The sequence below is a fragment of the Solea senegalensis genome, linkage group LG18, assembly GCF_019176455.1.
Source record: "Solea senegalensis isolate Sse05_10M linkage group LG18, IFAPA_SoseM_1, whole genome shotgun sequence".
NCBI lineage: Eukaryota > Metazoa > Chordata > Actinopteri > Pleuronectiformes > Soleidae > Solea > Solea senegalensis.
Window position 1 is genome coordinate 9,664,916 of NC_058041.1, and position 22,572 is coordinate 9,687,487.

Genomic DNA, 22,572 nt, shown 5'->3' on the forward strand with positions numbered 1-22,572 from the left:
GAGGCACAAGTGGCCACTGGCACTCAATTGCACACAGAAAAAAGACAACAGAGTCATTCAACAACACCTCACGTGAAAGTCATTCAGTTTTCTCCTGTAGTCGACTGGAAACTATTTCAAAGACATGATACAAGTCAAAATTGGCAATGTTTCGGAATCAACCCCCAGATTATCCAATTCATTTGATCTAAACTTTGTTTCTGAATTAGGTTTGGCAAAAAAATGCACCACAACTCTGATGTTTGTGAACTTTTTCACACCAAAAACAAATATATGGCCAATTTTTGTGATTAATTCTTGATCATGATCACATACACCCAGCAAATTACAGAAAAAGCAAGAAACACACTGATCTTAAAGTTATTGTAACCTAGGCAAAGGAAGAAAGATCTGAGAATGGTTCTGGATCTGACCACACTCTTTTCTTGTTAATTTTGGTCAGTGCTACTGTGAGGGGAAAACAGGTGAGAAGATACAATCCTTGAAACAAAATGGACTGCAAAGTGAGAAAAACATCCTTGGGCTGTGAGTGAACACTTGGGAACAAAGCCCAGAGTGTGGCAATCAAACCACCAGACGACATGAAATCAGAGTCATGGCCCAATGAGCAGAAATTCAGATTAGCACACACGCACACATACATTGACAGGGGTGCAAAGATATTAAAGCATAGATTGACAGATATGATCGATATATCCTTATTTGAAGACGAACATACAATCGATGACCTTTCAAGGTCATTCAAACCAATGACAGCATTGTCATGTTCAGAAATTGGTAACAAATTACAATAAACAAAACAGTCGTGTTTTGTAATGTCCTTTCTAAAAAGCAGGAAATAAAAATAAGTTAAACAAAAAAAAGTTAACATATCTTCCTCAATCTGAGGATTTGGCCCTCCTGACACAAACACAAGGATAAAAAAAAAAAAATAAGTGGTTGAAATGGAGATTTGCCTTGTTGTGTCTATGTCAGGGCTTGCATACCTTTAAGGTACAAAAGAAAAAATGTCAAGGAAAATGTGACTGAAGCGGGGACTGAGTACAGTAACACTTCTATATTTATCATTGTGACTAGTCTGACTGGTTTCTAGTATAAGAGGTTATCCTTGTTGCAGGCAGCTGAAAGCAGGCAAATCTTGGTTTGGTTACAAATGTTCACATTCTGTTCAGCCTAGCACACACACCGCAGATCTACGACAGCTGCAATCCTACAGTTCCTGAAAAAAGCAACAGTCTGTTTAGTGCAATTTGTCTATGTGAATGAGTCTAATGTCTAACCCTAAAGGAAACCCTCACCTCGGAACCGTGAATCTACTGAACACAGTGTACTAAAGCATATGTGCATGTGTTTGCTGTGTTTTCTGTGATACAGGAAAGAAAATAGTCAAAAGGAAACATTTTGAATACAGCTTCTTCATGTAAACACTTCAAAAAGAAAAACCTACAATTAGGCACTGTCGTCATTTTTATCCCCCATTCACATCCTGGTCATTCAGCAAACGTAAGGGGGGGTAATCAGCTGGCACGAAATATTAATGGCGCGTGTACGTATGTGTGCGTGTGTGAAGAGAGGAAAACCTACATCCAAGCTACTGACATCCCTGTGCCTGTAAAATAATGCTCACAAAAACAAGAAGATAATTTTTCCATCTGTCAGTCCATTGCATTGCACAAATTCCCGGATCATTATAGGTCATTTTCAGTGCCTATGTTTACCTTGACTCCTACATTATACTTTAAAATGAAAGAAAAAGAAATACAAAAGCAAATACATGCTACATGGCCAGAGATCATCTCACAAAGACCAGGGAACTGACGGAAGAGTTCACCTCTCTTCACACAGGGATCATTTTGTGGTGGTATAACAAACAGTACAACAGGAGAGTTTGTCAAAAAAAACAGAACAACATACACACATAAAAAAACAATACACTGGAGGATGATATGAAAAGCCTCAGTGTTAACATTCCAGGATACTGTTGACTGCCGCCTCTAGAGCAGAGTCTGTGTCAGGGTGGGGGGGTGAAGTGAGCTGAGGTGGGTACTGGGGCTGGATCCGATGGGAGGACAAGTGGGGGGAATCTTGGTAGTGTGTCTGTCCTTGTGGTGTTGCTGCGAAAGGTGAGGGGTTACCTTGGTGATAGCTGTCAGCAGCAGTTATGCTGTTGCTGCTCGTGGTGCTGGGCCCACAGCGCTGCTGGGATCTCTTTAGTTCAAGGACGCTCTTGTTCTCTAAGTGCTGAGGGTGGAGTCTATCCGCTGCACCTGATCCTACATCCCCACCCCCTCCCGGATCTTCATACCCGGGCTGGGAGTCTGTCCTGTGCGGAGGCTCTGTGGCGTTTCTGTCTGCCTGATTCCAACTACAGCTGGACTGAGGTGGGGCTGGGTCTTGGAAAAGTTTGGATTTCATCCCACAACAGAAATCTTCCAAGAAGCTGTCTATTAAAAAGAAAAAAAGAGAGACAGAAGACAATACAAGTTTAAAAAACGTCCTACAGCAGAATTATTACTCTAAACTTGTTTACTCTTCCAGTTTTTCTTCTTACCTGGATCCACTAGTACCATGCGTTTGTCTTGCGTCAGGTTGCTTCGTTCCTCCTGGTTAAAGGTCCTGTCAATCATCACCATTTCTGATGATGGACTTGAGCGCTTTAAGGGAGGAGTCGGCATCCTGTTAGCCTCTCGTCAGAATGTGAAATATGCTCACAACAACTTGTTCATGTATGCACATACCTCAGCTTCTACCAGCAGCAGTCGTCTGTATTTGTTCACCATGGCCTGGGTCCTCTTCAGCACTTGAGTCGCAACTACCTCAAATTCATCGTCTACTGTAATGACACAAACCTTTACATTAGTTCCAATGTGCAACATTTGTGTAGTAGTTCTATCTTTGTTGTAGTTTAAGTTCTCCTTTTTGTAAGTAGCGTACCCTGTGAGAACTCGTCCTGGCCAGGTGGAGCCCCCTGGAACACATGGTACGGGAGAAGTCTTTGCAGTGCATCACTGACCGAGGTGAATTGGCGTCTGTCTGGAGTATGAACTCCAGCATGATCCTTCACCAGCTGTTGTAAAATCCTATTGAAATGATAGGAAAACCATAGAAAACTCAATGGCTGAAAATATAAACACAAGTCTATCTACATAATACATCTCAACATACTCACATTCCATCTCTTGTAAGTGGTTGAAGGGCAGGCCGCTTCAGCGTACTGACCTAAACAAAGTAAACGTAATGTGGTTATTCAGTAGTAATTACAGGCCCTTGACAGTGATGATAGCCACTTAGCATGACCACTTGCTGCAGCTTTAGATAGCCTAAATAAATATGTCCAATGCCTGACCACATGCAAAGGGATAAGCTTATAATGCCACAAAACAATTGTCCTAAAAATAATATAGTGAGATCCATCATTAAAGTCTCCTTTCTCGTCAGAGAAACACATTCATATCAATAGCTTTAACGGGTGTCATTAACAGGCCTCTTGCTTCAAGTGTGAAAAAAAATGTCCCTTAAACCATTGTCTTTGAGCCCTGGAACTAAAATCAAACACATGGCACTTAAAAGACTACTATGTAGGGCTTGGACTAATGACTAAATAATCCTAAAGAAAATATCACTGGTCAGTGGTAGCCCTTAAATGTACACAAGTAAAAAAAACAATGAATGTACCTGAGAGTTTAGCGTTGAATCTTGTATCATGGTGTTCATAGCTAAGAGAGAGATATGAACAACAAATTATAGTCATTTTGTCATAAAGTGTGGCAAATATTGAACTGATCAAAGACTTTGTTACCATGAATGTTGCTGAGTTGTGTCTGTTTGAGTGTAGGTGATATAGAATTCTGAAAAATTAAAGGCAAGAGTCAGTTAGATGGTCGTTTTTTTTTTTGGCTTAGAAGATAACAAAACAAAAAAAAAACAGTGATCTGCGATTATACCTGTCTGTAGTTTTGCTCATGTGTCACAGTTCCAGGTAAAGGGGACAGAGCAGTGCAGTTCTGAGTCTGAGTGACTAGAAGGCGCTGCACAGGACTTGCCGACACTTGGCCTTGACCAACAACTGATGCTGTTGCTGGGCCAACCAGAGTTAGCCGCCCAGGGGCGCATGAAGTCTGCACTGGAGCAGAGCTTGAACAAGACACTCCTGTCCATGTTTGGGTCACACCTGCCCCGACCTGACATCCAGTGACTACTCCCTGATTCAAAATAAGTTGACCCCTTTGTGGTGCAGTGAAGTTCTGCCCTGCAACAATCTGCACTGCATTCTGACTAGTAATTAGGGTATTTGAGTTAGAGTCTGTGAGGCCACTGTGGATGGTATTGCCTGGGGTTACTGCCATAGAGCTGGGAAGTAAGAACTGTCCAGGTGGTACGTTTGTCGGTGCCTGCACTTGTTGGTGCTCCATGGGTGACTGGACTACAATGGAGCCATTGGCCGTATATTGCCCACCAGGGGTGTTAGCATTAACTACATTTGCCATTGTATTGGAAGTGGGCTGAAGACCAAGGCTATAGACAGTCTGAGCCCCAGCTTGAAGAGGTTTAGGTTGGATAGGTCTGACAAGAGTTTGCGTCCCTCCCGGGCCTCTCTGGATGATGATGTTTTGAAGGGGGATGTTTTTAAAAGGTAAGCCAACTTGGCCTACTTGCCCTTGAGTAGGAGCAAACACCTGCCCCCCTGTTGTGGTCCCTGCAGCACCTACAGGCGCCCCTGGCCTTAAAACAATCTGAGGAGTTCTCTCCAAGCTGCTCAGAGTCATCACCCCCCCACTGGCCCCAAACGAGCCCAACAACTGGATGTGCTGGGCTGAGCCATTGGGCAGCTGAAACTGGCCGGTGGGGAACGCAGCTGCCGCCGTAGTAACCACACCCACTCCCCCTCCATAAGCCCCAGAGACAAGCTGCGAAGGGAAAGGAACCGGAGCCTGCACTAAAGTGGGAGCAGGCTGGGCATCCAGTAAGGCCTCCTGAGCCAGTGTCTGCTCTGTGATGTCAGCCTCCAGAAGAGACTTCTGTAGGATGTCAAAGGGCTGGTCCTCCCCTCCAAGGTCCCCACCACCGGGGGAGTTTCCAGACACCAATTCATCCTCGATAAATGACAGGCTGCTGGAGAGCTGGAGGCCTGCCCCAGCTGAATCGTCACCGAATTCACCCATTGATGAAGAGCCATCCTTGAGTCCAGTGTTGGAGCCAGCCTAAGTGAGGGATTTAGAAAAAAAACTGAGGGGAAAGTGGAACACTGTTTGCACATTAAAGGCAACTTACCCTGTAAACCAGGGTCTTCTGTGCTTTTTTACAACCTTAAGCAGCAGCCTCATTAACAATTCTCATGACAACAAAAAATTGCACAATCAATTGCCAGAAACCAAATCTTATACCATAAACTAAAATGTACATGTGTTACTTGATCTAGGTAATTGCAGGTATACTTACTGCATCACTAGCAAAGAAAGATCCATCTGATCCATATGCTGCATTTGTTACATCATCCTCCTCAATCTGCAAAAACAAAAAAACAGAACTTAACAGAGAACAAAATGAGCTTAGTGGACTAATTATATGCATTGGATGGAAGCCTCTTATTGAACAACTTTGTAAGAAAAGACTTTGAATGAGTTCTGTCGGTTACTCACGGACTTGCTGTTGTTGCCATGGAGATAGTCATTCAATGCATCTACATCCCTGGAAAGGATGGAAAAGAAACTTTTAAGGGCCGGAAAACTTATTTCAAACTTCTGCTTTCTGCTTCTCCCTTTAGGGGCCGTCAGTGGATCTAACAGTCTAATCTTGATTTATCCCTTATGTCCTCAACAACACACATTTAATATAACCTGAAGTTATTTTCAATGATGTATGGCCTGATGTATAGCTTGTAGATATGTGTGTATGTAACAGGAAGCTTGCTATTAATATAGCTTGATCATTTTAGTTAAATAAGTCCAAACGTAAAATATGTGAGACCACACGGTAAATACTCCTAATGATGACAAATGCATGCATTGCTTACACACATTATTCGTATCGTTTTAGCTAATTTAATAGAGGAATTTTTACCCTAAAATATCCAGAAGATGGCGATCGTCCTCATCGTCCATGGCACCTGAAAGATTATGGAATAAAGCTAATGAGGAGATGTGAAGAGTTGTCAACTACAGATTAAATCATGCGTGTTTAAATCAGAGGGGACCATCGGTGCAAAGTTGATCACTTGTTTTTGTTTTTACTGCTCAGAGTGTGCATTATCTTGACAGTAAGATATCTCACTCACAGATTAACAGCAGGAAGCATGGGTTCAGTCATCTAATCTTCTAATCTTATTTCCTGAAGTAGGCTCGGCTGCAGGGTGAGAAACTGAATTTAGTAAGATTACAAAATGACATGTGTGAGATACAGTGTGGTAGAGAAAGAGGGGGAGAGGTTGTGTGAAACAATGGGGTGCAGATATTGTATTCAGTGTTATGGGAAGAATGTATACGAGTAGAATGGCCTTGATCCCCTTCTACAGAACTCCCACCCAGTATCCTCCTCTGCTGTCCCACATTGGTTGTCTTTAGTGTCTGCACACAGTGAAAATGGCCAACTGAGTGTAAAACTCCACCCTTCTCCATTTATACCATGAGCAGTTGTTATGAGGTTGTACATTTAAGAGGTGGCTTTATGTTGTCAGCCAGCATATGTGCAGCCATCTTAGTGCTATTGATAAAATGGAAACAACCTAGAGACAATGAACACTATTGTGAACCAGTAGAGTGAGGGACTGTAATGTGTGAGGTAATATTTAAACACAAAACCCCTTAACTTTCTTTGAATATCTCAGTATTAAAACTAAATGGTATTTGATAGGCAGGGCTGTGTTTGTACTTTGTCAGTCAGGGGAAACGTGTTAGAGAGTCTGTGCAAAATGTTGCTGCAATGCTACAAAATGGCTGTTACCATGGCATAGGCTGTCTTTCTAGCTCAGACACGCTCAGCCACCATCTTTGATTTCAGGACAACAAAGAACGACAGGGATACAGTGAAAATACGCAGTTTACATTGACTGCCCTTACTTATACTGACAAATAAATCAATTTATATTATTATACACAGAAAAAGGTTGTCTTCAGAAGCATATTTGTCTTGATGGACAGGCTGATTTGTCCTTCAAACGACAGTGTGATTTCAAATGCCTTTAACTATATGAGGAAAACCACACAACAGCAACGTTTAATTTAAATCAAGATAAAGACAGAATCTACTGGTTTTGCTTTGTAGCCAGATGTCGTCGTAAACCCACTGTAAAGGCTAACATTAAATGTAAGCGTTTGAAAATTTCACTCTAACAGCGCTCAAGAAAACGATGAGCTAGAGCAACATTGTTGGCATAAAACGAGCTTTTAAAAACTACCCTGAAGCTGTGTTTAAATGTGTCATCTCCTCTCCTCGTCAAGATTGTGAAAATAAAAACATTTTCACGAAGCGCTTGAACACCGTGCACAATTTAGAGGTCGAATTTGTTAATTTTTTCTGAAATCCGCCTTAGCATGAATGCTTCGACGGAACCCATGCTAGTCCCTGCTGCAATCCGGTCTCTGGGGCTGTGAGCTACCGCCGCTGGGTTAGGGAGCCAGCTAATGTTCAGCTTGCAAGTTTTATTTCCAAAAATAGACTGAATCGACAGAATGATAATCGCATTCAAGCAGCACACAACGCCCTTCGTCCAGCCTGTGTGGCTGCTGGTCGCTGACGTACTCTCTTTCTTTCTTTCCTTCTTTCTCTCTCTGTCGGGGAGGAATTCACTTGTCCGCTATGTGGTTCCGCTGCCAGCACAAAAAGCGTCACATTTGTCTCGATATGCCGAACCGATGCGTTTCCATCGGGCTGCTATTTTGGACCAGACCGTGTTCTGGACGGGCAGCTCTCCATGCTGCGACATTTTAACGCTCAACAACGGCCTGTTCTTGTTAGCTAGCCGCGATGTCGGCGAAACCTATTTTGGAAAACGTCGGCTACAATCCGTCGAAAATGACACATGACTACGCAGCGTCGAAATTATCGCGATTAGCATAACATAAAGACGACTCTAAACAGGCAAACCCTTTACTCCTGTCTCACTCAGCTTGAAACCCAATATCTCCATTTGGCAACTTTTAATTTGCTCCCCCTCCTTCTCCTCCTCCTCCTTCTCCCTCTCCCACTCATATATTTTTCTCACTGTCCCTGTTCTGTCTCGGATAGATTTTTCTCTCCGCTCAAACTCTCTACCCTCCCTGAAGGAAGGGAGGAAGGAGGTTGTGTGTGTTTTTTCCTTGAAATTTTTATCACAAAATTATAATACACTCAAAGGGAAACTCACCGTCATGAAAAAGCAGTGCCTTGTCAACGGGGTTTCCTCGCCATCACCGCACGGGTTGTTGGGGTAGTGCACAGAGCAAGGCAGGCAACCCACATCAGCAGTCCACAGCGGCATCGTGCATCGCTACCAATTTGAATAGGAAATATACATGTACGACAATAAGTGATTAATAAACACGCAGTTTCCCACATTAAAATTCTATTATAAGAGCATGATTTTCAGCCCCAGTGATTAGCAGATAAATGCTGTGAAGTTTAATCATTAAAATCAGCAGAGGGCGTAGGTATGTGCCACACCTTGCTGTCACTCAGGTAGAACCAAACTGTAAATATAAAAGTAATAACTTAAGTTTTAATAGGAAAACTTCCACTTTTGACATAGATAGATAGTTTTTAGACTTTTGACACAATTCGGTGTATTTTTAAGATAATTTTAGTTAGAATATTGTTTCCCAGGTTTTTGTTATTGTTATTATTATTATTATTATTAGTAGTAGTAGTAGTAGTATTGTTATTGCTATTCCTATTATCATTATTATTATTATTATGTCAGTACCTTCCGTATATTGGTCAAAAACACTCTTTAACAACGTTTTTATTTTGAAATATATAACTTTTTCTGCCATGTTAGAACCCCTCTTCTGCCTTTCATCTGTACGTTCTAAGGTACAGTGAACACGGATCAGAGGCAACGACTCGAGTGCTTTTTGCATTTTCAATGGAAGTGCACATTTTCTAGTTTTCCATTTGTATGCGATAGATACAGCATACTGCTAAAGCTTAAACTGAAGCTTAAAGGGATATCTCCCGCTCTCTCTCAAAACATTAATTGTTCTAATGGCGTATACAACCTCCGCTACAGCAGGTGGCGCTGTGTCCGCTCAACATCGCTTCTTGACAACCATGAGGAAGAAACTTCCGCTAACAAGTGTCACTGCAGCAACAACATGGACGCCACTGAAGGAGGTAGTCAGGAAAACGACTTTACTGGGGACGCTGGTGCGGGTAAGATGCAAGAGCGACTTCAGAAGCGGAATCAGGCGAGAATAGATGATGTCGAGCGGAGGAAGGAAGCGAAAGAGAGCCTGTCCGTGGCGGAGGAACAGCTCGATTATTTCTCCAGCACATTCAAGCGGGAGCGGGTGTGTATCGAAGAGCTGCTGTCCAGCTGCTCCGGTGCGGACCGGGCCGTAGTGACTCAGAGACTGGAGGAAGCCACGGCCCAAATTACACAGCTTCAAAAGTTTCTAAACGACAGCGTGTTGTTCTTGACTCAGTACGAGTTGAGACAAGCCCAGGCTGCTCTCCAGAAACTCCAGGCCTCTCTTACTGAGACCAGAGAGAATGCTCTTCCCAAGAAGAAGTTTGCCTTTCGAGCTCGCAGTAAAGTAGCTGATAAAGCCTCGGTGCCTGTGTCAGACTCTCCCCCACCTGATGTTGCACCTACACCTGCAGGTCCACATGAGGTGGATGGAGGTGCTGCCTCTGACCTGTGCGGCTTCTTCAACATGGACAGTGAGCATCTGACCAAAACATCTGAGGAGATTCAGAAACGAGATGTTCTCTTAAGTCATCTGTCCAACTGTAAGGTCCGTTTGCTCGGTTCACCAAGCACCCTGCACCTGAAGCATATCGACAGCTGTGAGATCCTGTGTGGGCCGGTGGCCACCTCTGTGTTTGTAGATCATTGCAAGAATAGTATACTAAGTTTTCCCTGCCAGCAGCTGCGGACCCACAGGACCACAGACACTCAGGTGTATCTGCACGTCACCAGTCGAGCCATCATAGAGGACTGTCATGGTGTTAGCTTTGCCCCGTTTTTCTGGTCTTATCCCACTCTGGAGGAGGACTATCGTGCATCTGGCTTAAGTCAAGACATAAACAACTGGAGTCAGGTGGATGACTTCAACTGGCTCGCTGCAGGAACACCTTCCCCCAACTGGACTCTCATCCCCGAAGCAGACAGGAAAACTAACTGGGACTAGAATTTAATTGTTGAGGCCCTCATTTACCAAAATGACGATATCCTCACCAACACCTTATTAAATAAACATCGTTAGTCTGATGATATATAATATTGTTCATGAAATCAGTTAGGTTTTCTTTTAAGTCCGTAACTGTTTATTGTCAATGTAGCTGCTGTTGTAATCAAGTTACCAGATACATTATACTGTAAGTACTGGGATTTAAACCTTCAAGTACTTTGTTTAGAGGTCAGAGACCACTGCACTTGCTAGAGCTAACACACTTATTGAAAAGAAGATGGAAACTGAAATAATAATTGAAAGTGATAATAATGAAAAATAAAGTAATGAATGTTACCACTGCTTCTTCCTAATTATTACTGAATCCTCAAATATATGCATAGTACTTGGGTGTAAAGAACTGTGGAGGGCAGCATTACACCTCAATGTACAGCCTGCTGTTTCCTTCATCATTATAATGAAGAAACAGCTGCATCCCATAGAGTTAAAAGCAGCTTGAAATAAGTAACTGAGGACAGACATTGATAAACAACATCATTGTGAAGAACATACAGTAACTATATTTGTAAATGAATCAAGAAAGACACCCAGTATATCCAGGAGATGGCTGCAAGATGTTCAGGATAAGAGATATGCATTGCAACCTTTACGTCTAGTCACAGTGAAATTTAATTGGAAAGGTTTTGCTTTGATCGGCCTGAGTATGTGGCTTATGTTTCCACCAGACAGTGTTGAAGACAGCAAGCGAAGCTCATTACTGAGGGAATGTAAAATAACTTGAATTAGGTTCCTATAGTTTCCCATATATCCAAGTTGATTAACATTCTATTTTGTAGGTTTTCAAGGTTTATGTGTTTAGTTATGATTACATTATTGACAGAAAGGTTTGTGCTCGAGGGCCTCTGTGAATGGGTTGCAAGCCTCCACTGAAAACATCTGAACTGTGTTGAACTTGTGGACCTCAGCTGTGAATGGGTAGTGTTTTTACGAAGTCCACTTTTATCTTCCTTGGTTTTTGTCAGCCTTCAGCTGATGCCATCACATTTGATCAAGGCGACTCTAACCACGTGAACATGCAAACCAATTATGGCCCCTGACTGCAGCTTATAATCAGGCTCATCTTGTGTGGAGGGATTTCTCTAAATTGGATCAGGCTACTTACAGGGGCTTAGCATGACGTACAGCAACTTTGAGTTTGATCATGAGTAACCAAGGCAATCCTCCGCCTCTCACAGAGAGCGGAACATCACGATTAACCTTACCTGTGCGTTAAGGAAGGAAAATTGGAAAAAGTTTGGGGGAAATTAAGCTTCATACAATTTTAAATTTCTGTCACAATGGGAATGGAGACAGCTTTGAAGAAATAACACTCTGGTACTCTTTACAGGTCCTCCTGGGTTCTTCATCTCTGCCTTTTTGATGTGGAATGGATTACTGTCAGAGCTGACTCTTCTGTCCTGTAGGACCAGCCAGGGGAGTCCCCAATAACAAACGAAGACTGCAGACTGATAAAGAAAAGAGCAAAGGAATAATCTCGAGGTATCTTGAAGTTCCTGCTGATCTATACTATTTGACTCTTCCTTCTGTACAGATAAGGATACATATCAGATTGAACAATGGCTTTGATGGTGGTCAAGTTTGATCTGAAAAAGCGAGTGAAGCTCGCTCAGACAGTCTGGTTCATGTACTGGTTTGCTGTCATGGCCGGTGTGCTGCTCTTCAGCATGGGCCTGTTTTTTAAGATCGAGCTGCGAAAGCGCTCAGAACTTATGGACAACAATGAGAGCCATTTCTTACCCAATCTGCTAATATTGATGGGTCTGATAGCCTGCGCCATCAATGGTGTAGGAGGCAAAATCTGCTATGACTCACTGGACCCGAGCAAGTTTGCAAAGTGGAAGCCCATGTTGAAGACCTTCTTGGTGTTCTGTGTGGGGTTCAATGCCCTGCTGCTCGTGACGGCTCTGCTGTGTTTCCTGATGAGGATCCCTCTGCAGTTCACCCTGGCTGAGGGCCTGAAGAATGGCATGAAGTACTACAAAGACACGGATACGCCGGGGCGATGCTACATGAAGAGGACGCTGGACCTGATGCAGATGGAGTTCCGCTGCTGTGGAAATGACAACTACAGAGATTGGTTTGAGATTCAGTGGGTGAGCAACCGTTACCTGGACTTCACTGCAAAGGAAGTCAAAGAGTAAGTGACAACATTTAAAAACTATTATCAATAACCTATGGAATTTATAGATACAAATGTGTAAGGTGACAGTGAAATGATTATTTTTGACATTGTATTTGACAGTCAATATTAATCAGAGGAGGCAGGGTAGTTATAGTTAGTTAAAGTTAGAGTTCTGTGTAAGTAGATTTGTGGTGGAGGAAGGTCAGAGTGAGTGTCACTTTGGTCCATGAAGGATTATCGCTGCAGAAATGGTGACAGCAAAAGATAGGGGCGTGGCACTGGGGCTTTTGGAGGGCAAAAAAGGTTACTAGGCAGTTTTACGGATTGAGTCGCTTTTGGCACTTAGGTCACAAAGGCAAAAGAGCAAGAGATTTAATGTACGTTGTGTCACTTCAGACATATGGGACATGTTTCTGACACATTTTGTGTTTACAACAATTGATTTATTTGGACAACAAGTATAATTGGTGCTTTATCTCCAGATTTCAGTTGTTTGTCAATTAAGAATCTTGACATGTCCAATCAGAAGAGGATCTGGCAGCACTGTCCAAAATATAAATGTACCTATCAAGGTTTTAATGGCTCTTTTTGCAGATTCAACGAGTTATATGTCCCTGAGGTTTTCAGACCCTCAGTGTTGTGTAGGGCATCACTTTGAGCTTCTTTAGGTATTGATGTTCCTGGAAATCTCTGATCTATATTGGACTCTCTCAAGTCTTTGTAATCTGTTAACACTTTTCTTTCCATTGACCTACAACCATCACTCACAGCTGAGATACGCTTCTGAGAATTAGCACAGACTCAAAAACAAATGCACCTTTTTTTTTTTACATTTCAACCTGAAATGTAATGTATCTACCCTGAGAAGATCAGACGATCTAACCCTTTAAAAACAAATTTGATTTTAGATGAATTGCTTTCAAATGTTTATAATAATATATCAATAAGCATTATTGCTTTTTTGTACATCAGTGACAGTTCAGGTAGGAAACACAACAAGAAACAATAACAAAGAATGACCACAATAAAAGGGATATGAATCTAATCATTTCCAATCTTTGCTTAACTCTGCTGAACACAGAGTGCAACACATCTTACTCCAGCCTCAAAAGGTTTTATTCAGTAACTGTGCAACACCTTTTTAGGGGTATGGTGGAAGCCGACTAAAATATTGCAATATTGTATTTCTTTTTGAGACATAAAGTATTGATTTTAGCATAAAAAAATCTCTTGATGTTTCAGCGCTCACTCTCACTATAGCTGTTGTGTGAGCATATCACAATATATGATTTTGCAAATTCACAGTAATATCGTATCGTGACGTAAATATCGTGATAATATTCCATGGTGGTGTCTCTGGCAATTCCCACCCCCACTTTTTTCTGTTCTGATAAAAAACATGTACAACATGGCCTTGCAAATTTCTTTTATTAATCATAGTACACAATTATCTACCTCATTACCTCTACACTAATTCAATGCTATGTGTTGGTTATTATCTGCTTGCCAAGCAACAAAATTTCGTTGCCAGTTTTCACTGCTGTGTTATCTATGCAATGACAAATAAAAGGAAGTCTAAGTCTAATTATACCACAGGTAATTATAGTTCAGGCTGACTTCATGATGTAGTGTGACCTGTAATCCCCCCTCAGTACCCACTGCAGCACACCATAACATGACACTGTCTAATTCCTCAGCCGCATTGGGAGCAATGTGGATGGCCAGTACCTGATGGATGGAGTCCCGTTCAGCTGCTGTAACCCCGGCTCCCCCAGACCCTGCATCCAGATTCAGATGACCAACAACTCTGCACATTATAGCTACGACCACTACACGGAGGAGCTCAACATTTGGAGGCGTGGCTGCCGCGATGCACTGCTGTCCTACTATGGAGGCATGATGAACACCATCGGAGCCCTTGTGGTACTGATCACTATGCTAGAGGTCAGACCCACAGAAGCATGCACACAAGTTGAGAAAATTACTGAAAATGTGTTTAGGGGCTATCTCACCCACAGCCCAAGACACTATTTCAGTAAGAAAAGCTCACAGAGGCAGTTGAATTCAGAGTTGGGCAGTTAACAAGAAGTACACACACTAATCAGTTAGTCTTCATCCAATGACAATTATTCTTTTCAAATTTTAGAAAAAGTAGGTTAAGTTGACACTTTGTTTCAATGTGGTGCACGTACATTTTATAGCAACTATAGAAGAAAAAACACTTACTGGCTAATGGTAGTTGGAGTTACAAGGAACATTGTGTCAATTACTGTTGACAGTGACACTTTCAGAATACATTTAGGTTTTATGTTACAAAATACTCACCTCAAATGGTGGGCCAGTTGTAAGAAGTGATGTAAAGAGCCTGTGTACAAACATGCAAAGCTTTGACCCAGTTGGCATTTCTGAACACACCTCCTTCCCTTTGTCTCCCCTTCTTTCCAAATTCCATCCCCACTTTCATCCACTTACTGCGTCTCCTTCCCAAACAACTCTATCCTATTTACCTGATTTCCATTCTTCCCTCCCTGCGATCAGGTTACCCCGTGTTACCTTTGGCAAGAGCCGGTGTGCAGCTTAGGATCTCACCTGTGACTTTCTACTCAAAGTGTAATCACGTAGCAGCCAGACATCCTCTCTCCTCTCCTCACCTTCCATTGACAGCATCTGCTGTTGAAGCTAGTGAATCTGCTCACAACTGCACAGTTGAGCGGTAAACATGCACAGTTAAGTGAGTGATTGCAGTGATGACAATGGTGGTTAGAGTTTTTCTCACAGCCCAAGCATTATTCATTTAGAAAACACCTATATCCCAGAAGTCCAGCAGACAAACCCCTACTCCAACAACTAGGATTTCATTGATATATGGCGACTGATTCAGGCGGATGTCAGGTGGAGTCCAGATTTAAGAGTAGTTACGCAACGCATCTCTATGCTGACACAAATGATGGTTGAGATGGAGTAATCTGTGACAAGGACAGACCCACTTCCTGGAGCCTGATCTTCTGATCTGAGTTCTCTATTCATAGTAACAGACTTACTACTTTCCTATTGATTTATGGTAGGCATTAAGGCCTTAGATTACTTTCTATTCTAACATTGAGTGACATTGTTTTTGTCTCAAAGTGTTAGAAAATGAAAATGTACATTAATTATGTCTCACTAACAGTATAATAACATGTAAAATAATATCTGCTATAATGTCACTACCATTACATATGCATTGTTGTCAAATTATTTGATTAACTGTTTTTCTACAGGTCACTTAATATCTTAGTTTCACATTAGTATTTAGTTAGAATGTTGATAACTTAACAAAAGCTAGTCTTAAAGATAGTAAGTATTTGGGTAATGTAAGTTTGTTAAATGTGTTTTATTGTGATAGTAAGTTCTTCTAACAACACAAAACCCTGAGAAAACATAGAGCCACAGAGCTCATATGATGATGACTTCTGAAGGCCCTGGTTCGGGGTTTTTATGTCATATGTGCTTCTGTCTCTTCAAAGGTTGCAGTGACCATCGGCCTGCAGTACATTGACAGCTCCCTGTCCACACTGGTCAACCCGGAGGACCCAGAGAGCGAGAGCGAAGGCTGGGTCCTGGAGAAGACGGTGAAGGAGACGTTCACTGACATCATGGCCAAAATGAAGTCTCTGACCAAAGGTGGTAAGGTGGAGGAGAGCAGTGAGGCAGCGGTGGAGACGGTGAGCTGAACTAACCCTTCCTGCCAAAACTGACACCACTAACTCCTTTTAATGGACTCTCTGCAACACATTGCATAAATAATAAGACATATTCATACATATAGAGGAAGAAGAAGAAGAAGAAGTAGAACAAGTGGTTTTTCAATTTTTACTTTCCCCTGACCAAACAAGCTACACAAAAATACGTTTAAAGAGATTTCGCTGTTTTGGGTTCTGAGTTCGGATATTTTTTTTTTTCACAATAAAAAGTTCAAAATTAAAAGTTAATTAAATGTGCTACTGTACATAGTGTAGTGGGGATGGTGGTTGCCATGCAACCCCCCCTCTCATGAAGCCAGATGTGCAGATGGAAAATATTTACAGCCCAGGAGACAATGGGTTTTAACCATGTTGACCTATCTATAGTGCTCTGGCTCGTCGCAGCAAACACTCCCCTCTTTTTATATTCAAGTCCACCTTTGTCCACAGTGACTACTGGTGAAGCTCCTGAGATGGAGTCAAATTATTAATTGACTGAATCAGGTTTGAGTTTTGTGTGAATGGCGAGTCCGAGGAGGAGGGATGGGCTTCAGCAGGGGCAACAACGCCAAACCTGTGGAGGATGACCGGAATTGGCAGCTAAATCTTGGCTCCTGAACCCTGTACTGTTATATCAGACCCTCTTTGATGTTTTCTTTGTGCATTCGGTATCTGTATATTGACACATATGTCTGTATATTGTCCCAACTGGGTTGCTGTCTTTGTACATAGTGTAGAAATTATGGAAAAGATTTTAACTTTTTTTTTTTTAAAGAAGAAAATCAATGGAAGTCAGCTAAATATTTTATTTAAATCCATGTAAAGTGTTTTTCCATATGATTTTTGTGTGTCTGTGTAGGAAAGAGATGATTTTGACTGTGCACACGAATAAAGGATTTTAGAGATGTGATCTGACTGTGACGTCGTGTTGTCTTGACCTTGAGGTGCAAAGACCTGAGATGGAGAGTCAAGGCACGCAGTGAGTGCCACAGGGTTCCTGATTAAGTCAATAGGATGAGGGCAATTAAGGCATTAGTGCTTTCACATGGGCATGGGATGACTCTCCACATGTCCTGTGTGTGTGTGTGTCTGGTATTCCTTATGTTGTGGGGACCTAAAGCTGTTTACATTATATGGGATCGTTATGGGGACAAAGCTCCCCATAATTTAAATGACTACATTTTAAGGTGACAACATGCTGTAAAGTTAGGATGAGGTTAGGTTCAGATTAGGGTCAGGGTCAGGGTTAGGATTAGGCCTGTAGTAATTATGGTTAAGGTTAGAGTAAGTCTCCAGTGTCCATGTCCCCTGAAGGCATTGAAACCAAGGTGCGTGTGTGACTCTTGAATTCAATTCTCCTCTATAAATTAAACTTGACTTTAGAAAATGTCAAGTTAATAATCCTTTGATTGCATTTACAAGACCCATGAGTCCACATATTTTTTTGCCAAAGACAGACATGATAAATGCATTTCCATGATATCGGAGTCAGCGTGTTAGTCAGAGCAGATGGAAGAGTCAGTATGAACGGTATCGAGGCCAACTCCGCACAGTATTTCTGTTGGACCAAAGCACATAACCAGCGTTGAGTGGATAAGAAGCCTAAGCGGCTTTAGATTAGCATGATCCCCTCAGCCAGGTAAACAGGTGATGCTTGCGTCATGGACACAGAGACAGAAACAGAGTGAAGGACGTGGACGGACAAACATGAAAACATTTAAAGATCATATCAGGATACAAAATCTAAATATGCAAAACTAAAGTACTCAGATCTGTATCACCACCGCAGTATACAATACAATTACTCCATTACAAGTAAAAGTACACAATAGCATTAAAAGCAAAGCACTTCATGAAACAGTGGCAAGATCATGTGATCATTGCATGAAGTCATTTAACGCTGCATTTGTAAAGAAATGTGATGATTACAACTACTTGTGATCTTAAACGGTCTGTGATACTTTCATTGAGATTTATTTAAAAATAATGTAACACATGAGTGACAAAATATCAGTTTGTGCTGGTAATAAATTGGACTCATCAGATATGTGACAGATATCTCTGTCATAGGAACAGCTGAGATACTGCACAGAGCCTTCAGACTCCCAGTCTGTTTTATTTTGCCTGGTTGCCTCTGCTGTTTACTCACATGAGTTTCAATATTTCCCCTCTGAAATTTGGATTAAGCATTAAATTGAAACACTTTTGCCAAGCCACAAAGCCAGTATGGATTATGACTGTGTCCGTCAGGACAAAACAACCTCTAATCTATACAGAAACAACTATTTGTTGTCAAAATAGTTGTCAACGTATCTTTAAATAATGATATAATCAACAATCATCTGATTTTCCCCAAACTATCCCTGCTTTTGTTAAGGAGACATAATCTAATGATCAACGTCATAGTGTGCTCTGTATTGTGCTGCTCCCTGTTGGCGAGTCCAAGAAAAAAAACTGACACACGATCAAACGTAAGTGATTCACTTTCTAAGGGTTTTCTTATTATGTGAAACTCTCCTCTGATTCCCTTTAGATTGCAGGAACACTCCCTCTGCTTTCAGTAGCAGCAGCTGGAGTTTATTCTGCCTCCAAATGTCTTCCTAACTTTCACTGTGCCCTTGGCAAACTCATTGACATGCATCTTAACATCAAGACACTGACGTTCTCTGAATCTTAACAGCCTCTGTTATATTAAATGTCCACAAGAGGGCGTCTTCTCATCTTGGTAGTGGAACAAGGGCGTCCTCATCATTTGCTGAAAAATCTTGTGAGACACTTTCTTCTCAGGCCTTGTGATAATTTAAAAAAAAGAGAGAGAAACATATGAAACTATAGCAGTAATGTCACTGAATTTGTTTTTATGTAATATGACACGCAAATAAGAACTGTTTGAATGACACACAAAGTGGGAGTAGATCTCAGTATCCCCACACACACACACACTTTTCAAAAACAGACAGTGATGGAAATTTTCATCCTCAGTTGACAGAGTTTTAAATTATATAAATTCCAAAATAAATAAATACAAATACCACTGTATTTTTATCTATTCAGGAAATCATTAGTTAGTGTTTTGTCCGACTGGTTATTGAGACGATACATTTTTGTTGATGCACAATTATATAAAAAAAAAAAACAGACATAGTTTAACAAAGATCGCTGGATTATAACCCTTTCTGCTCTTCCATGTGAACTCCTGTGTAAATATTGTAGAATATTTGTATATATACCAGGAAGCAATAAAATATTTTTAAATAATAAATGTCAATTAACAAGTCAAATAGAATACATTTCCTATTTGGCTTGTAAACTGGTTAATTGTTGTTTACACCTTTTGTAAAACATAAGTCACAATATTCAGAACAGACAAGCACCAAACCAGGACATGCTTGTCAATTTTGCTTTTAAAAAAACAAAACAAAAAAACCTCCTTGAATATTTAGTAAAAATAGTTGCTGGTTAATTTGTTTCCTGATTAGATTTAATTAAATTTGTATCAAACACTTGTTTTAAACAAAGGACAAGATTCCAGCCTATTTATATCTTGAGATTACAAATGATCATTGTGTCTAACCAGCGAAACCACAAAATATTCACTTTACAGTGACAGAAAACAGACTAAAGCCTTTACATTTTAAGTAAAAGACAATTAATGTGTCCATGTCATTTGTAATTTGTTTTTCAACTCATTTTTGTCGACTATGGCAGCACAGCAGTGGAAGGGAATTGGGCTTGTGACCAGAGGGTTGCTGGCTCAAATCCCTGGACATTTGAAGGACTAGGCTGCCCCTGAGCAAAGTACTCAAATGATTAAATTTCAGAGGTCGAATTCACTATCACTAATTGTTGTGTGTGCAAATAAATCTAAAAATTGTAATCAGTTAACCAACGAATAACACAGCTCTAAAGATGACATCACTCCATGTTACAGCACAAACCTCAACAACATTTCAATTTGACCAATTTAACTTTCCATGTTGTTCCAGACAATATTTAATCCTGTGTAATTTGACAAATTGCAGCACTACAGTGAAAGTGTACGGCCACAATAAAGCAAACATACAGGAGAGAGGGTGACAAATGACTTTTAATTATGCATAAAGAAACAGCACTGATGAATATATGCAACACCAGAGGGCTTTATTCATTATTATAAGCTGGTATTATAAGCTGATAACAAAAAATGCAAAGTGTCATGTCTTGACACAGTGAATGAATGAATGAATGAATAGATGAATGAATGAATGACTCTTGTCTTAAATAGAAAATTAGTTCTACTGGTCGACGACCTTGAGGTGACAGTCAAAGGTCAGCAGCACTGCGACGAATGTCATCTCACTTTACACTTCACTGTAGGCTGAATAAATATGGCAGATGGAAAGAAAAGCAGAGACAGGGGCAGAGGGAGAGAGAGAGAGAGAGGCCCGTGACTGGTAGATGTGTGTTCCTGCTCAGAGGGGCATTGTTGGAGCTATGAGAGGACAATGCACTGCCCCCGCCCTGAATACTCGCCATACCAGCTGACCAGCCATTACCAACACAATTCCTGCAGCTCAGATACACACACACACACACACACGGACTGCATCCCACCCAACCTTAATCATAAGTTTAGTCTCACAAGCCAGAACCAGTGTGTGTGTAACAGAGGACAGCAGAGAGATGAGGTGGGAGGCCAGCAGTGTCTGACAAAAGGCTAAAGTCAAGGCATGCATGGGGGCACACACATATTGTCTCGCCTCCATATGTGTGTACGTGTGCCTGAGTGCACATGTGTGTGTGATTTACAGCAAGTTAAGTTTAGATCCTCGCACCTATCTGTTTCCCTCAGCAATAATGTCGCTCTTCCCCCCGGGCAGCAAAACAAACCCTGGGGAGGGACAAATGCACAGCTCACACCGTCTTATTATTCCAGGACGCATGACAGAAGTGGAAGGTGTGAACATGTCGTGTGGGAGGCGGGAACAAGTCATGCCACACTGTAAAACACTCTACAAATCTTTGCTTAAGCAGCAGCAGCACTTGAAGGAAAAAAAATTGCATTATGCAGAACTCCTTCATTAAAGTTTAAGCGGCATTGTAGTTGCTTGTGGAAGAGTTCATTTCAACTGCTTCATTTATTGGAGTGATTACATGATTCATGATCACTAAATACTCATTATTTATTGATAACACTGGTAATGATAAATAAATAGTTTATGTGACTGAGAGCGAGAGAGAGGGAGAGAGAAAAAAGTCAAGTGCAGCCATTTACTTCTCTCACTTTAATGTCACAGCAGTCTTTTGAGTTTTGAACTGTTGATTCAACCAAACAATGTCTAATATGATATTTATTTATTCCAGTTATGAGGTGTTAAGCCTTTCTCCACCTGGTGACTTTGACTTGTACCTGGGTTTTTATTTGTATATTTTACTATATACACTGTATACTGTCACTGAAATAATCACAGTACACAAAAAAAGTGAATGGCCATAAACTTGTCTCATACAAAATCATCAGACCCCAGTTATAGACTATATATACACGTATAGTTATTTAACATCTCCGTGTGATCATGTTTGCCTCTTTGTAGTCATTATGTGTCTCTTCATGGTCATTTATCATCTTTTTATGTCTTCTTGCAGTATCTCTTTGTGGATGATTCTTGACTCTCTTTACGGTCATTTTGTGCACGTTTGTTGTCTCAGTTATTTTAAGTCTGTGTTTATTCTGCGTTTGTTTCTCTTTTGAGTTGCTTTGTGGATCATTGTTTTACATCTCTGTGGTTGTGGTGAGTCTCATTGTGATTTTTTGTTGGTGTCTTTGTAGTAATGTTGCATTGCTTAACCATTTCAGTCCAATGTAAAGATTAGATGAATAATTCAATTGCTGTAAGTTAAGAACAATTAAACCACAGCCATTCCATTGTCTCATTTGTTATTGCACTTTTAAAAAAAAGAAAAAAGATTTGTTGTACATGCCTAGTTTATGGTCATGTTGTAGCCTTTAAATGAGCTGTATAAACTATTTACAGAAACCTTACACAGAGGTCAGGGCGCCCTGACCCTAAGCCTCAGGGCCTTGGGGCCTCAGGGTCGTTCAGTCAAATGTGTGAATGTATAAACTGCAGTAAAGCAAGTCAGAAAAGTTAGTCTGTGCACATTTACCCCTCGTATGCAATTGTGTATGTTCATTTGCCATCTTTAAAAACACTGGTGCCAAAAAAGTTCAATATTTACTTAATATAAATGCAAATAAATGGGACACACACAAAACAAAACCTTTATCATAAACCTTAACAATAACCAGTTAATGCCAAAACCCAACTTTAAACTAACTGCAGTGTAACTTTTAAAGGTCCTG

At 41.1% G+C, this 22,572-nt stretch overlaps 3 protein-coding genes across 7 annotated transcripts; 2 read left to right on the plus strand and 1 right to left on the minus strand.

Annotated features, from left to right (window-relative positions):
- Window positions 1-1,035: 1,035 nt before the first annotated feature.
- Window positions 1,036-8,421, minus strand: bicral (BICRA like chromatin remodeling complex associated protein). 5 transcript variants are annotated; one of them, XM_044013675.1, is made up of 13 exons: window positions 8,342-8,421; window positions 6,275-6,342; window positions 6,061-6,106; window positions 5,640-5,688; window positions 5,440-5,505; window positions 3,945-5,201; window positions 3,800-3,848; window positions 3,676-3,716; window positions 3,170-3,219; window positions 2,935-3,080; window positions 2,739-2,833; window positions 2,552-2,654; window positions 1,036-2,444 (listed from the first exon to the last, which is right to left on the minus strand). In XM_044013675.1, the coding sequence occupies exons 3-13, from the start codon at window positions 6,099-6,101 to the stop codon at window positions 1,963-1,965; spliced, it is 2,379 nt and encodes a 792-aa protein (XP_043869610.1). In that variant the 5' UTR covers window positions 6,102-6,106; window positions 6,275-6,342; window positions 8,342-8,421; the 3' UTR covers window positions 1,036-1,962. The 5 variants fall into 5 exon arrangements, with proteins under 5 accessions (XP_043869610.1, XP_043869611.1, XP_043869609.1 ...); XM_044013676.1 differs by lacking the exon at window positions 8,342-8,421 and adding an exon at window positions 7,738-8,310; XM_044013674.1 differs by lacking the exon at window positions 8,342-8,421 and adding an exon at window positions 6,940-8,310.
- Window positions 8,422-9,224: 803 nt separating this feature from the next.
- Window positions 9,225-10,828, plus strand: tbcc (tubulin folding cofactor C). Its single transcript, XM_044014351.1, has one exon. The coding sequence runs from the start codon at window positions 9,288-9,290 to the stop codon at window positions 10,323-10,325; it is 1,038 nt and encodes a 345-aa protein (XP_043870286.1). The 5' UTR covers window positions 9,225-9,287; the 3' UTR covers window positions 10,326-10,828.
- Window positions 10,829-11,200: 372 nt separating this feature from the next.
- On the plus strand, window positions 11,201-17,139 carry prph2a (peripherin 2a (retinal degeneration, slow)). The gene is made up of 3 exons (XM_044014352.1): window positions 11,201-12,522; window positions 14,205-14,451; window positions 16,014-17,139. Exons 1-3 carry the CDS (start codon window positions 11,942-11,944, stop codon window positions 16,218-16,220), a joined length of 1,035 nt encoding a protein of 344 aa, XP_043870287.1. The 5' UTR covers window positions 11,201-11,941; the 3' UTR covers window positions 16,221-17,139.
- The last annotated feature ends 5,433 nt before the right edge of the window (window positions 17,140-22,572 follow it).

Bases quoted from the DNA above. Each gene is read 5' to 3' on its own strand.
- bicral (XM_044013675.1), bottom strand. From the start codon at position 6,101: ATGGACGATGAGGACGATCGCCATCTTCTGGATATTTTAGG. The intron at 2,655-2,738 runs GTATGTGCATAC...CCTCCCTTAAAG, and splicing joins TGCTGCTGGTAGAAGCTGAG to CGCTCAAGTCCATCATCAGA. The intron at 2,445-2,551 runs GTAAGAAGAAAA...TCTTTTTAATAG, and splicing joins CATGGTACTAGTGGATCCAG to ACAGCTTCTTGGAAGATTTC.
- tbcc (XM_044014351.1), top strand. From the start codon at position 9,288: ATGGACGCCACTGAAGGAGGTAGTCAGGAAAACGACTTTACTGGGGAC.
- prph2a (XM_044014352.1), top strand. From the start codon at position 11,942: ATGGCTTTGATGGTGGTCAAGTTTGATCTGAAAAAGCGAGTGAAGCTC. The intron at 12,523-14,204 runs GTAAGTGACAAC...CTAATTCCTCAG, and splicing joins ACTGCAAAGGAAGTCAAAGA to CCGCATTGGGAGCAATGTGG. The intron at 14,452-16,013 runs GTCAGACCCACA...GTCTCTTCAAAG, and splicing joins TACTGATCACTATGCTAGAG to GTTGCAGTGACCATCGGCCT.